Below are 16388 nucleotides of genomic sequence, written 5' to 3'. Positions count from 1 at the left end.
GGATAGATAAACTTGCATGTGAGATGGTCTTTGAAATAGCTGCCATAAGAATAAAGCTCAGATATAGCAGTTTAATAATAGCTAGCCTGTATAGATCCCCTAACAGTAACATGGAAGAATTCTTTTGCCATTTAGAGGAACTTATTGAGAAACTTTCACCTCATAAAAAACAGACTATAATAGTAGGGGATGTGAACATTGACTCCTTAACTAATAGTGTAAGTTACCTTAGATATACTGATTATTACAGTCCTATAATTATAACCTCGTGAATTCAACACCAACAAGAATTACAGTTGACTTTCAGACATGTATTGATTATGTTATTACAAACTTAAGTAAGGAGGACCATAAAGTTGGAACTGTTGAGAACCACATTTCAGATCATAGTGCATTAGTCCTAGAGCTTCACACTGACAAAGAAATAGTATCTCAAAAGGAACAATTTACTTATAAAAGAAAGCTTGACTATCATGCATTAAAGGAAAAACTGGCACACATAAACTGGTATCAGGTAGGCCTATATGTAACAGAAGACATTAGTGAAAAGTGGGAAATATTTTATACAACATTAACCCATTGTCTAAATCAAGTATGCCCAAGGGTCAAAATACTAAAGAAAACTGACAGTTCTAGGAATCTTAAACTCCCCCCTAATGTGATGAAATTAAAGAATGACATGAATGATCTATATATTCTTTTTAAAGACACCAAACTGCATTACTTTCTGTCTAAATACAAAGCCTGTAGAAAAACCTATAGGGAAGCACTTAAAACACTAAAGGCTCAGAAGTATGCAGAACAGATGAGTCAGTTCTGTAATGTTAGCAAAACAGTGTGGAATATAGTAAAGAAGGAAAGTGGAGGGAATGATAAAGCATTGTGTAACAATATAATAATAAGGGGCAATGAAAAATTGGTTAGAGACCCAAAAGAAGTTTGCGAGAGATTCATAGATCAATGTAGTAAGATGAGTAAGGAGGATGTGATCAACCCACCACAGGTGCTAAATCCCAGTAATGTCAGTAATTCATTCTTCCTAAGGTGTGTTACAGAACAGGAAATCCTGAGAACCATTTCCAACCTAAAAGCAAGTACATCCAGTGGCTGGGATGACATCTCAGCCAAATTTCTGAAAGAATGCAGTAATGAGTTAATAAAGCCACTGCAACATGTAATAAACAGCTCTTTCAGACAGGGGTCATTTCCTGATTTGTTAAAAGTCACTGAAATAAGACCAGTGCATAAAAAGGGAAAAACTACTGATGTACAAAATTATAGACCTATTTCATTGACATCAGAACTTAGTAAGTTGTTGGAAAGGCTATTTCTTGATCAAATGGAATCATTTTTCTCTAAGTACAATATATTAAAAAGTTCTCAACACCGTTTCAGGAAGGGCAAGTCTACAATAACAGCCATAGCCATATTTATTCAAGCAGTATTGAATAAACTTGATGATGGAAACAAAGTTATTGGCACGTTTCTAGACCTATCTAAGGCCTTTGATACTGTAAATCACTCCATTCTTCTACATAAGTTAGAAATTTATGGGGTCAGAGGAGTGGCATTAGATTTATTAAGATCATACCTTGCTGACAGGAGACAATGTGTTAAGTTGTATCATAAAACCGGGGGACTCATACAAACAGTAAAATCATCTTATAAAATTCTTAACTGTGGAGTCCCACAGGGAAGTAATATTGGGCCTTTTCTGTTCATTGTGTACATCAATAATTCCAAAAACTACAGACCTTGTGAATTATGCCGATGACACCTCCTTCTTAAGCTGGAGCCCTACAAAACAGCTAGCAGTGCAAAATAATATGAAGAACACTAGCCTCATCACAGAATACATGACTAAAAATAAATTGGCATTAAACAAGGAAAAGACAATTCTAATGGAGTTTATGCTAAATTGCAAATCAAGACAAGTGGATACTGAGCCAGAGTTACCAATTGAAACAATTGATAAACATTAATTCCTGGGTATTATAGTTGATGAACATCTTACATGGAAGGAGCCCATCAGCTACATGTGTAAAAAAATCTCTTGTAATACCTACCTGCTAAAATGCCTTTCTAGCATAATAGCATCATCAGTCTTAAGACAAATCTATTTTGGTATTATATACTCCCACCTACAATACGGTATTGAGATTTGGGGTGGGGCACCAAAGGTATATATGGATAGGGCTTTTAGAGCCCAGAAGAGAGCAATTAGGATAATAGCGAATATTAGTAAACGTCAATCCTGTAGAGAATACTTCATTAAGTATAATATACTAATAGTGTATTCATTATATGTTCTAAGGACTATACTGTTTGTAAAAGAAAATATGGAGCACAGTATAATAAATAGTGATATCCATAGTTATAATACAAGGAAGAAAGAGGATTACCACATAAAATTCAGAAATAAAAAAGCAACTGATGATAATCCATTTTCTGCTGGAAGATTTTTTTACAACAGACTACCAAATACCATAAAAATGTTTAAAGGAAACATATTTAAAATAAAATTAAAGCAGCTTGTTTGAGGTGAAACAATCTTGCCAAATGTGATCCTTTATTCTCTAAATAGGATGCAAGGGCATTTTTCTGTGCTGATGTCAGTCATTTTACTTGAGTTCACCACACAAACCATTCAATTACAGTGTATAATAAGAGACATTAGGTGTTTAACCAATTTCTGTGTAGTCAGTCATGATTACATATTGTGAAGTCCATAAGGAAAGACAATGTACATCATATCCACTGTAAATCACGAAGTCTTTAGTTACTTTTATTTTATGCCACTGCCTATCCTTGCTCACTGTATGCCAGTCCTCACATATGTAACAACAATGTCTGCATTCATTGACACTTTTCCACATTGTTCACTTGGATCTAGAGAAACCAAGTCATAAATAAAGTATTCTTAAATATTTCTTGAGCGAGTGTGAGAGTTAACACGAAAATAATGTTTTATTCTTCTTACTAAATTGCTTCTTCTTCCTTAGTTTCCAACCTGAACTTCTCACTACAGGTTCTTATTACACAAACAGTCACAACATGAGAGGATCCAGGTTGGCAAAACTGTGAAAATCTGTTGATGTTTGATTATTTTTACTATATATTACTTAATAATTATTCTTCTATTTATACCTCTTTGAAATAATTTCCTGCTGTTATAGATGACAATTCAATTTTATGACATATTATTACAAATTTTGTTCCATAAATTTGTATGAGCAGACCTTAAATTCACACTGAATCAAACTGAGGACATTTTAGAATAGGTATTACACATTATTTCTTGTCTTGCTTCTTCTTTGATGACTTGCGATTGCAAATTCGGAGGCTGCTCTTTAGCAGGCCGTGTGGTGTTGGAAGCTCCACACTGCACTTGCTGTGATCTAAAGGCATCTGTTGGTGAATTCCAAACATTGCCTGCCACCTAACAAGTATCTTAGACAAATAACATCAATGGAAAACTACTCCTATCAGAGCACTGAAAAGGCAAATATGTTCCTATTTAAAAGGCTTTAATAGAAAAGTGGGGAAACAGCTGAGTCCTCATTCTGCCTCCCTCACCAAACATTCTGGCATGTGAACATATCCGCGTATTCTTTAACACAGAAAATTCTAACTCCTTTCACCCAGTTACTCTTTGCAGTTAAGACTTCATACTCAACATCTCCCTTTCACTGACACTGTCTGTCCCTCTTGTCTCCCTTTCCTCCCAATTATTTACAGTACATCCCTCTACTACTGTCTCCTGTCTCTCTCACTTACACTGTATCCTTTTGCCTTTCTTTCCCACTGATGCTGTCTCCACCACTCCACCAAACATCAGCGGTTCAGAAATGCTGAGGGAGGTGGGTACCTGTCTTATTTTTTCCCTATGCAAATGTGTTTGAAATTTTGATCGAAAATACACCCTCTCCTATACCTAGATGTTAAAGTTAACTCGTCTGGGAGGGACCAAACTCCCCAAGCCTGTGTCTGGGCTCCTCATCTGTAATTTTCATTCCCACTGTGTTCTCACTCTTTTATTCCCACTGCTTCTGTCTCCATCCATCTCTCCTTCTCTTTTACCGCAACTGTCTCTCACACAGTTCAATATCTCATCTCTCTTTCACTCCCACTACTACTGTCTTCAACCATCTCTCTTTTCCTTTCACTGCCACTTTCTCTCTCCCATCAACATTCTCTATTCTCTCTTTCTCTATCACTAGCATTGCCTCTCTCTTCCAGCATCATTGCCTCTCTGCTGGATTCTCTCTTCCAGTGTCATTGCCTCTCCACTTCTCTCTTTCAGCACAAAAAATTTTCGATGAGGAAGGTGGAATGAGAATTGAGGCAGCTGGTTCCCCACTTTTCTGTCAGAGTCTTTTGAAGAGGAACATATTTGCCTTTTTTGTGCTCTGCCAGGAACATTTTTCCACTGCTTTCATTCTTTTCCCTTCTACAACAGAGCATACTGCTTATATACACTGAATTCAGATAGTGCAAAAACTGAATGCAGGTAATCTACTAAAGAGACTACACTTTTTCCAGGAATTGTTGGAGCTCATTAATGACAATCTAGGTCTTTTCAAATATCTGATCTTGAGTGATAGGGCCAATTTTGATGTGTCAAGCTCTGTTAACAAGCAAAACTTTAGATGCTAGTCATGAGAAAATCCTTAAATGTTTTATGAAGCAGCACTTAACAATCAGGAAGTGGTAGTGTGATGTGGTGTATCACCATTTGGTATTATAGGACATTATTTTTTTCATTTGGAATTATAGAATCTTTTAGAATATTATGTGCACATGCTGAACCCCCTAGTGTGACAGCTTGTCAATCTTCCTGTAACTGCAAACACATTCTTCCAATAAGACAGGTCAAAATGCCATGCCTTACTGAGTTCCATAAATACACTATACAACATCTTTCCTGGTCATCTCTTGTCTAGGTGAGGGAACATTTCCTGGCCTCCAAGATCCCCTGAACTTTCAGTGTGTGATTTCTTCCTTTTGGGCCGTTAGAAAACTCAGATCTTCTGGTGTGATCCAACACACACCATCCAGGCACTGAAGGATCAAATTTGAGATGAAGTTAATTGAATTGCTTCAAAATGTTATGTTTAACTTGTGTAAAAGATTTGACATGTATGTGAAGGAAAATGGCGTCCACTTACATGATGTCATTTTCAAGTGATTGACATTTTAAATTGCGAGCATTGTAAATTCGTGTTGTATTTTATATCGCTGTGAATAAATCTGTATCATTGGTGGAGGTTTTAAAACTGTCTGTTTTACTGCTGCACCTCTTACAAGACACTATAATAATTTTCATGTAGACCTTACCGTCTCGTATAGGATTGAGAGTTGTGCTATATACTCTGGTGCAAAGGTATTCAACGTGCAAAGGTATTCAATGTGCTCCCATCAAACATGAAGCAGGAAGTTGGAAGTCTCCACCAATTCAAAAGAGAATTTAAAACCTTTATTTCTACAAATAATCTGAGTATATAGATTGAAGTATTGAAAATTCCTTTTAGCTTCAAGGAAAATAGCATAGTTCATTATAAAGCTGCATGATAAACAGTGCTATGTTGGAAACATCTCTATTGTTACAGATGCAGGGGAATATTGTCCTTGAAAAATACAAATGTATTCACATAAATATTAAGCTATCAATAGAAGATAAACAGCAGCTTTTCAGTACAACTAAGAAGTAGTAACCTTATTTAGGTTTTATTGGTTTATAATTAGCTGATGAAAGCACAAATATTACAAAGCAGTGCAGCAACAATTATTGCTAATACAGTGTACATGTCAAGTTTCTATGAATTGCTAATTTTTTGTTAAATGAATTAATAGAGGGAAACATTCCACATGGGAAAAATATACCTAAAAACAAAGATGATGTGACTTACCAAACGAAAGTGCTGGCACGTCGATAGACACACAAACAAACACAAACATACACACAAAATTCAAGCTTTTGCAACAAACTGTTGCCTCATCAGGAAAGAGGGAAGGAGAGGGAAAGACGAAAGGATGTGGGTTTTAAGGGAGAGGGTAAGGAGTCATTCCAATCCCGGGAGCGGAAAGACTTACCTTAGTGGGAAAAAAGGACAGGTATACACTCGCACACACACTCATATCCATCCACACATACACAGACACAAGCAGACATTTGCATTTATCTGTACAGGTAATCTGATCAACTTTGTTTATTTTGAAAACACATTCAGCAGATATACAGCTGAAGTGTGTTTTGACATGCCTTTTTAAGTTTTCTATAATATAATAATCATGTAAAAATCTAAAGGGTATTATTGTGATAATAAAACCACAAATCACATTTGTTTTAAAATTGTGAATTACAATACAATTTAAGTATTTTATCAGGGTTGCCACAAGTTTCCCAAGCACAATTCCCTGATATTTCCCTGATTTCCAGACAAGCTTTAGCATTTTTCCCTGACAAAATTTTGAGATTTCAGGGGTAAATTAAGATGTAAGTTGACAATGTCTTTGCAGTTACGGTATGAGAAACATCAGTGCAAATGAAGAAATATCTAAAAAAAACTCGCAAGCAGATGGTGTTTCCTTATGTGAGCAAAAATCTTTAGTACTAACACAACATCTTTTGTAATGAACTATTTTTAGATGTAGAAAGCACACCAAACAGTATATGTGTTTCATTAAGATCACTGATGTTATTTTATTTCAATAAAATGAAACACATTTGGTGACAAAAATATGCATTTCCCTGGCGTTGCAAAATGTATTTCAAATACCTTCACTGATTTCAGAACCAACTTCAGAAACAAAGTCTGTCTCTTGAAAGAAGTGTACAAGGTGTGGAAGAATTGTGTAAACCAACACTGTAGATGACTGTCAACAAAATGTTGGTTCTATTATGTTCCTTATTGGCAGTTATTACCCACTGTGTTATATCTATTATTTTATATGTACTGTGTGATTTTTCTTTTGAGAAATATATGAGTACATAGCGTTCAAACTGCCATAATTTTCTTCTTCTTATCATTCATACTTTTTAACATATAAACTACTTTTGAAGTGTCAAAATGCACTAGAACAAATAAAGTACATATAAAACACCACACTGTACAACACATGTGTGCTGAGACAGTAACAGTTCTTGAAATCCATCATCCATTGTCTCTGGCCTGCTGAGGAGCACCACATTCCTGGGTCCATGGATAAACCATGATAATCCGCTGCATTATGACACACATAAATAGACCCAGCCTACAGGCAGATTGGTGACACTAGATCCGATGGCAAGGGCCAGCACGTTAGTGGGAACTTAATGTGCTTCCGATTGGCAGGCCCGATCTGTTACAAATACCTGCAGAAATGGCCTCCAACTTTGGCCCATCATGGAAATCCATTCCTTTGTCCAGCCAGTTGTCACAAGTCAGAAACAGCTTGTTGATGAAATGAAACCACGGTGATTAATCCACACAACAGATAACTTGTTCACATACTCAGAGAATCAATAAGAATGAGGATACATAGCAACTCACCATAAAGACCCACAGACAGACATGTAGAAAAGACAATCACACTCTCAAAACTAAATTTTCAGCGATACCTTTTGTCAGAAAATGAGAGCACGCATACATTCACACAACCACACAGACATAACTCATGCACATGACTGCTGTCTCAGGCCACTGTGCCTACAGTCTGAGAATCAGATCCAAACAAATCACTCCTCATGCCTCCCTACCTCTCATTGGCAGCTGCTAAGCCAGCTGCAAGAAGTGGTAGCAGCACTGACTGCAGGCTGAGGGGAGTGGTAGGAAGGGAAGAAGCAGTAGTATTGAGGGAGTAGGGAAGTAGCACACGTACTCAGCTGCACCGAGCCAGTGATGATGTATGACAGTTCAGTAAACAAACCACCTACTGAGACAAAAGATGAGATTTTTCCAGTGTTTTTTTTTTCAAATTTCCCTGATATTTTCCTAATTTCCCTGACATGTTTCAAATTCCCCGAATACTCCCTGATTTTCCAAACCTGTGGCAACCCTGTTTATATTTTGATAAAGACTAAATCAAGCAAGAGTTGAAGTGTATTTCGGATACTCCATCACCTAAGCTTCCATATGTGCTACAATTTTTTTTAAAAATAAACATATGTTTAAGTCATGTATTTCATATGGTTACATTTTATTATTAACCTGTAATAAATCAGGTAGCTTATTAGTCTTTTAGAAACACTGCAGTCATTAACAAAGCAGATTTAGTTCTATTGTTATTTAACTAGCTCCACAATCTATTGGTTTTGGACATGTGCATATTTCAGATGTGCCTTTAATTATTACTTGTCAACAAACTTTGTAGTCACTGCTTAACATAAGAATATAGGTGAACTCTTATAGTATTGTATAGGTATAAGTATCACAGACAGTATATTGAACATTGTTATTTCTGTTATGAGCATTATTTGCTGGGACAGAGTAAGGAAACTTCAAGTGAAGACCCCAATACCACGTAGCAATTCACTCAGCTTTTGAGTAGTGACCAGATTAGATACTGAATTGATCTATACTGTGCCTCAACTATCATACACTTCATGTGCTACAAAACTGTTGAGGGTTTCATTGCTGCTTGTAGCTGTATTGCCTGTTGGCTTTCATCTTGGGATCTTTGGACAATATTTGTTTAATGATTTTTCTGATCATTTTGTCAGCATAAGTGACTGACAAAATCAAAGACTCAGCCTTCATCCACAGGAATGGAGTGTGAATATAACTATTCATGAAACATCAGAAAAATCATAAAACAATCATCAGCCAAAGATCCCAAAACAGAAGACAACTGGCTTCATGTGCTTTCCATTTCACTAACAACTTGCCATCAATATTGTACCAACATGAACCAAACATCAAGCGAGAAGACCTTTTCCATGCTTTGAGTGTCAAGAGGTGATGTTCATGTACTCCCACATCTGAGTAATGCACTATGGTTAATACAGGTATTTGTGTGGGAATCTGTACTCAGTAGTTTAGAACTTATTATTGGTGGAATGGCTGCTCACACATTTCTCTCCTATTACAATTGGAAATAGCTGGCAACAAATCCTGCCCAGGTGCCAGACTGAACTGTTTCCCTCTCTGAGGTGGCGTATGTGGTATTTCCCGACAAAGCAACTACCATTAAGCTAATAAGTGAAATTCACCTACTGCATACAGAGTTCCAATGAACACTAATTATTACCTGTTGAACTGTATACCTTGCAAACATGTTTTGAAGTTCTTGGAAGATATCATCAAGGTATTTGTGCCATCTATAGAAAACTGGATCTCTCATTGACACTGCTATATCTCCCATTACGCCAATTCCTTCCTGAAAAACAGAACTACATAACTGAATGTACGCCAATTCCTTCCTGAAAAACAGAACTACATAACTGAATGTACTGTTTATAATAAACAATACAAATGAATGAATAAGGAATTAAAACAGTAACATTACTCCAAGACTTTACACTTCTCTGGTGGTGAATTAAAACAAATGTTGAAACTAAAAGAAATGAAGCTACAAAGAATGTGATGCCATTTGCTATTGGCATCAATAAGACTTATGAAATCTGAATTCTGTCATGATGAGATAGCTCATATAGTATGAAACACCATTTAAAATACACAATTGTATCACACACAGTTAATTCCTTTTACCCGAGGAGATCTCATTCCAAGTGCAAATCAAACTTACCTCTTACTAATAACTTCCTTAGATTGAATTCTTTTTGTTGCAGACCAAGCAAGAGTTACTACTGGACACTTTCTGTGACAAAACATAATCTCAATAGTTTGAAAAAAAATTTTGTTGGCCATACTTACGTTGTAACAGTGTAAGTCAGCTGTTTTATTTATTTATTTATTTATTTATTTATTTCGTATTCAATTAATCCGTATTGTGATAAATCACAAGGATGTGGAATGAGTCATGATTACATACAACAGATATAATACACATATATAAAATGACAAAAATGTACCATAAGATTATGAATAAGTATGTAGGTTAAAATCAAATCAAAGGTATAGCTCAAGTAATATAAAACAATACCTAATAAGGAAATATAGTACATTTTCCAAATTAAACAAATAATACACATATATAAAATGACAAAAATGTACCATAAGATTATGAATAAGTTTGTAGGTTAAAATCAAATCAAAGGTATAGCTCAAGTAATATAAAACAATACCTAAAAAGGAAATATAGTACATTTTCCAAATTAAACAGTTAATGTGATCTATAGCAAACAAATTTTTATCAGTATAAAAAATCATTGCTTTATCTGTAGATACTCATCAAGAGAATAGAAGGAATTTACCATTAGGTATTCTCTCAATTTACATTTAAAAGTAGGTAAGACATTAATGTGATCTTTAATACCTGATGGAAGGGAGTTGAAAATTTTTGTGGCTGAATAATGAACACCTTTCTGAACAAGACTTAAATGTTTCAGATCCCTGTGTAGATCATTTTTAGACCTAGTATTATGATCATGACATTCACTATTAGTTTTAAAAAGAGATAGGTTGTTAGAAACAAAAATCATCAAAGAAAATATGAATTGAGAGGTAAGTGTTAATATTTGTAACTTATGAAACAGACTTCTGCAAGAATATCTTGGATGAACACCACTCATGATTCTAACAGCTCTCTTCTGTGCAGTAAATATTTTTTTGGCTAAAGGCTTGTTGCCCCAAAATATTATGCCATACGACATGATAGAATGAAAATAACCAAAGTAGGCAGCTTTAGTAGCGTCCTCATCACCAATGGGGGTGATTACACGCAGAGCATAAGTTGCCACACTGAGCCTTCTATGTAGGTCTAAGATATGCTCAGACCAGTTCAGCTTGCCATCAATTAGAATGCCCAAGAACTTAGATGATTCACAGTGTAGTATATTTTGGTTACCACAGTTTAAGTGGCATACTTCATTTTCTTGTTGAGATGTGTGAAATTGCATATACTGAGTTTTCTGAATGTTTAGAGTTAGTCCGTTGCACTTAAACCAGTGTAGGATGTCAACGAGTACAGCATTACATTTATTTTCTAGGTCACTGTTAGTTCGACTTTCAAGCAGAATAGTGGTGTCATCGGCAAAAAGAGTAAATTTACACTCGGTGTCTGTGCAAAGTGGGAGATCATTGATGAAGATAAGGAAAAGCAAAGGTCCTAGGATGGACCCCTGAGGCACACCACACTTTAATGTGCCCCAATCAGAAGAAATGGGACTATCATTGGCACCATTAATTATCACCTTCTGTTTTCTGTTTTGCAGATATGATTCTATCCATCTACCAATGCTACCTCGCAAGCCATAAAAATTAGCCTCATGTAAGAGAATGTTGTGGTCCACACAGTCAAAGGCCTTAGACAAGTCACAAAAAATTCCAATAGGTGACATTTTATTATTTATTGACTCTAAAATTTCATTTGTGAGAGAAAAAATAGCCTGCTCAGTTGATCTACCTTTTTGGAAACCAAACTGGTTTCTGTTGAGTATGTTGTGGCTGTTAAGATGTTCTACAATTCTTGTATACATTAGTTTCTCTAATACTTTTGAGAAACTACTTAGTAGTGATATTGGACGGTAGTTAGATAAATTAGTTTTGTCACCCTTCTTGAAAAGTGGTTTCACAACGGCAAGCTTTAATCTCTCTGGGACAACACCTTGCTGGATAGACTCATTAAAAATGTGACACAGGACTTGACATATGTGGTCACTACAATGCTTCAGTATTTTTGGTGAAATGTTGTCAATACCAGTGGAATTTTTATTTTTTAAGGCCTTGATGGTATTTTTAACTTCAGTAATAGTAACTGGGGCAATACAAATTGGGTCATACGTGTTAGGGTTAGCTCTGTGTAATAAATGCGTAGCAGCATTTAAGGAACCGTTACAACCTACTTGTTCAGCTGCAGTTATGAAGTGATTGTTGAATATGTTGGAAACTGTTACAGGATTATGAATAACCTCATCCTTATAGCTTATCTCCAGTAATCCATGGTTTACTGGAAGAAACCTCATTGTTCTTTCTGACAGTTTTTTTTTGGGAAAGCCATTTCAAATACAGATATAAATTCATTTAAAAAAAGGTTAAATTTATCATTAACATCTGATGTGCTGTACACTGGCTCCCAATCTATCTGTGACAAATAGTCGTTAAAGGCAGACACAGTTTCAGTGTTTATACATCTATAGGACCTATAGGTGTGGGAGATTTTATTGCACAAACTGATGTTATTTACTTTCAGAAGTTGTCCATCATGGTCAGACAGGCCATAAATTACTTTGCTCACACTAGCACTGTTGACTCTATTCTTGTCAATGAAAATATTATCTAGAAGGCTCTTGCAATTTTCTGTAACTCTAGTGGGCCAGGTAACCATCGCAGCCAAGTTGTAAGAATTCATTAAGTGGTCCAGGTCAGTTTTGAGGTTGTTATCAGTTAAGAAGTTGACATTAAAGTCACCTACAATTATTAAATTTCTAGTTTTAGAGAACAATTTGGTCAAAAGAGATTCTAACTTATTCATAAAGATGCAAAACTTCCCTGCTGGAGCTCTGTAAATTGCAAGCACAGTAAGTAACATGTCCTTTGCAGAAATTTCAGTCCCGCAAACTTCAAAATGTTGATCTACACAATACTTACTTAGATCTAAAGATTTATAAATGATTTTACTGTCTATATAAATTACAGCACCACCTTTCTCCTTACTTGTTCTGCAGTAATGAGTAGCTAGATCATACCCATCAAGCTGCAGCCCATCAATTCCAACTGTTACATGATGCTCAGTAAGGCATAAAACATGAGGACGGTCAACAGTGTCCATGTCCCCTAAATTTACAGATAAAAACTCTAATTTACTTTTGAGACTTCTGATATTTTGATGAAGAATAATAAGATTCTTATAGCTACCTCTACTGTCCTTCTGCTGGTCTGCTTGTCCATTAACACCGTTAGTCCCCGTTGCACTCAAAACTGTGTTGGATACATTAAGACCTATGTCGCAGCTGGAGATTTGTTCACTAGATGTCGTTGGCGAGGTCGGGTGGGTGCTGGCCATAAAAAATCACTGTTTCTTTTTGGAATTCTTCTTTCTCTCGTAGAAAATCGGGGATTACCTTTTATCCTTGGAGATACTGCATCGGAATTATTTTCCAGTCCTTGAGGTTCTTTGGGTGGAACTTCATCATATGGTATTAATATGTCATTGGCAGTGACAGGGTGAGACACAGCTATACATCTGTTTCTTGTATTCACATTGGTTCCCTGTCTATCTTGGCATGAATTGGTTTCTACAGTACCGGTACAAAATCTGACCTTTCTTGCAGAGCTGGTTGTAAGTGTTTTTACTACATCACACCGTTTCCATGGGTTTGATACTGATGAAGCAATGTTCCTGCACAGTCTGAGCTTTCCTGTTTTGTTCAGGTGTAGTCCATGATTAGTGTAATCAGGCCTTTGCAAGAATAAATTGACATCAATTACTTTCACATTAACAAAATTAGATGACAAATTCATTATATATTCATTAAATCTGTACACTGTTTCGTTGACTTCTGGCTTGTCATAACAGTAGGGAACGGTACATAACAATAGCTTTGTATGATCAAGTGCTGCAGTCAACTTTTCTAAGTCTGGAATAAAGTTGTTTTTCTTACGAATGTCATTTATTCCTGCAAGGATAATAACTGCATCGTCCAAATTGAAATCACTAGTAAGATCTGATGCCCCTTCAACTACACCACTGAGGCATGCATTTGGTTTAACAACAGATGATGTGTAGTACTTGGGTTTCAAAAATTCATTTAGCAATGATGCACAGTTTCGCCCATGACTGTCCGATAGTAATAAAATCTTATTCGTTGGCTGACTCTCAATTGGTCTTTTTGTCGAATTTTTAGGAACATTGTCTCGTCCTACCACCTGAGTAGATTTCTCTGTTTCATCAATTTTATCACTTAAGGCACTAAAACGGTTGCTTGTATTCAGATGATATAACTGCTGAGAAACGAGATGTTTTGGTATCTTCTTGGGCTGGTGACAATTTGTGCTCTCGTCGTGGGATTCACTTTTGTTCTGTTGACTTCTGGCAGACAATGTGACATTTTCAGCTTTCAGTCTTTGCAGTTCTTCTAACAACACGGAAATTATTTCTTCCTTGCTGTCTATAGTGCCCACTTTTACGCAATTATCACATTTCCATATCACTTGTTTTGAGTCCACCTTTGCACAGTTATAATGATAAACAATTTTACACTTAAAGCACATAATACCTGTAACGACTTTCTTTCTGCATGAGCATAGTTTGCTGTTTGTTATTTCTTGAAGCGCAATTTCGTGGCTGTATGATGAAGTTGATGCTAAGCAAACACTGAGTTTCTCATTTTTTACTACCACCTTCATAATTAAATAACAAGAGATGCACTTCCCATCACTAAATACGTCGAACTTCTTACACTTCACACAAACTTCGGATTGTTTGCTTTTATTTGCGGAACTCATGCTGTTCTGTTTACCGATCGTCAACATGGTTTCTTTTTCACAGTTTATAGATGCATCACAGTTTTTTTCAGATACTTTTAACACAATATAACACGTAATACATAACTGGTCACAATACCAACCGACATTTCTGTAAAATGCACACTTTTCTTCATTAAATTTACATTTATTACTGGAACTAACACACTCGCGAATTTCATTCGACGCCATCTTGAATCGCATATATGTGTAGCATTCATATCATCTACAGAATAGAAGACATTAAACACATCATGTGCAGCACTCTATCTGCATCTACATCCATATGCAGCAAGCCATTGTAAAATGCATGGCAGAGGCACTAATCAATGTACCATGTATTAGGTCATCTTCTCATTTAATTTGCATGTGGAGAAGGGAAAAGATTGACTGGTGTTGGAATGTGGGACATTTATATTGAGAGTACTGTCAGTGTCAAGAGAGTACTCAACAGTAAGTGTATATATGTTTCAGGCACAGCAATCAATGAGTCCTGTTCAGCACATGTATTCACAGTGTACAGTTTGATGTAGGCTATATTGATCTTCTTAAATAAATACAGTAGCAGTATACACTTGATTTTAAACAAAAAAAGCTCATTATTCGAAAAAGAGTGCTTTGTAAAACTGGGTATGGCTGACATTAAGATGCTGGTGTTTGACAGAGGGACTATGGGAATTGGAAATGATAAGTAGAAGTGAAGCTGAAAATAAATAAATGCTATATAGTGGCTTCAATAGCAAAAACAAGTATGAACAAGTCAGATACTTGGGATGAAGAGAATATGGCCACAACGAACTACACATATGGTTGGTTGGGTTAAAGATTAAAGGGACCAAATTACAAAGGTCATCGGTCCCTTGTTTCATAAAAACACAGAGCACAGGGGAACTATCCACCAGTCAAGCGAAGCACTAAAAGAAAAACTCCAGGGGAAGAAAAGCCCCATGGTCCATTGGAAGACAACATGGAAAACAGAGCACAGCAACAAAAACAACATAGAGAACAAAGGCAGATGGAATTAAAACTGCACAGCAGAGAACTGTGGCTGGCTGATCACGAAAATAATAGGATGAGCCAGCCACTCTGCAACACGTTAAAACCTCCAGCCTAAAAGTTTAGGGCGGAGTCGAATCACAACACAAAACTAAGTAAAAGAGAGAGCTCAAAAGAGGGAAATGTTAAAAAAAATTTAAATGGACCTATAAAAGCCGCTTGCGCGAATAAAACTTAAAACCCGATCTGCCATAGAGACATTGTCACCTAAGAGAGATGATAAAGCACCCTGGAGATTAAAAGTTCGCCTGAGGGCGGTTAAAAGAGGACAGTCCAACAATATATGGGCCACCGTCATAAGCACACCACAGCGACAATGAGGGGGGTCCTCTCGACGCAGCAGATGACCATGCGTCAGCCAAGAGTGACCAATGCGGAGCCTACAGAGAACCACAGAGTCCCTCCGAGAGGCCCGCATGGAGGAACCCCACACAGTCGTGGCCTCCTTTACACGCCGCAGCTTGTTGGGCACAGACAGGGTGCGCCATTCGTCGGCCCACATCCCAAAGACCCGACGGCGTAACACCGATCGGAGATCAGTTGCCGGGAGGCCGATCTCCAACGGCAGTTTGCGGGTGGCTTCTTTAGCTAACTTGTCGGCGTGTTCGTTGCCCGCTATCCCAACGTGTCCCGGGGTCCATATGAACACCACTGAACGGCCACGTTGTGCAAGAGCATGAACGGACTCCTGGATGGCAACAACAATGGGATGGCGTGGGTAGCACTGGTCAAGAGCCTGGAGACTACTGAGAGAGTCACTGCAAATGA

At 36.8% G+C, this 16388-nt stretch overlaps 1 protein-coding gene across 1 annotated transcript in view; it reads right to left on the bottom strand.

Moving 5' to 3' along the window:
• The window catches only part of LOC126457489 (phenoloxidase 1-like), a 208413-nt gene that overhangs the window by 39362 nt on the left and 152663 nt on the right, over positions 1-16388 (bottom strand). The window contains exon 11 of the mRNA XM_050093789.1: positions 9229-9357. Within this exon, the coding sequence (XP_049949746.1) occupies positions 9229-9357 (129 nt within the window). The remainder of the gene's footprint in view (positions 1-9228; positions 9358-16388) is intronic.

The sequence above is a fragment of the Schistocerca serialis genome, chromosome 2 (assembly GCF_023864345.2).
Source record: "Schistocerca serialis cubense isolate TAMUIC-IGC-003099 chromosome 2, iqSchSeri2.2, whole genome shotgun sequence".
In the NCBI taxonomy this organism is placed as follows: domain Eukaryota; kingdom Metazoa; phylum Arthropoda; class Insecta; order Orthoptera; family Acrididae; genus Schistocerca; species Schistocerca serialis.
The sequence above is the reverse complement of the archived record's forward strand: the minus strand, read 5'-3'. Positions and strand labels throughout refer to the sequence as shown.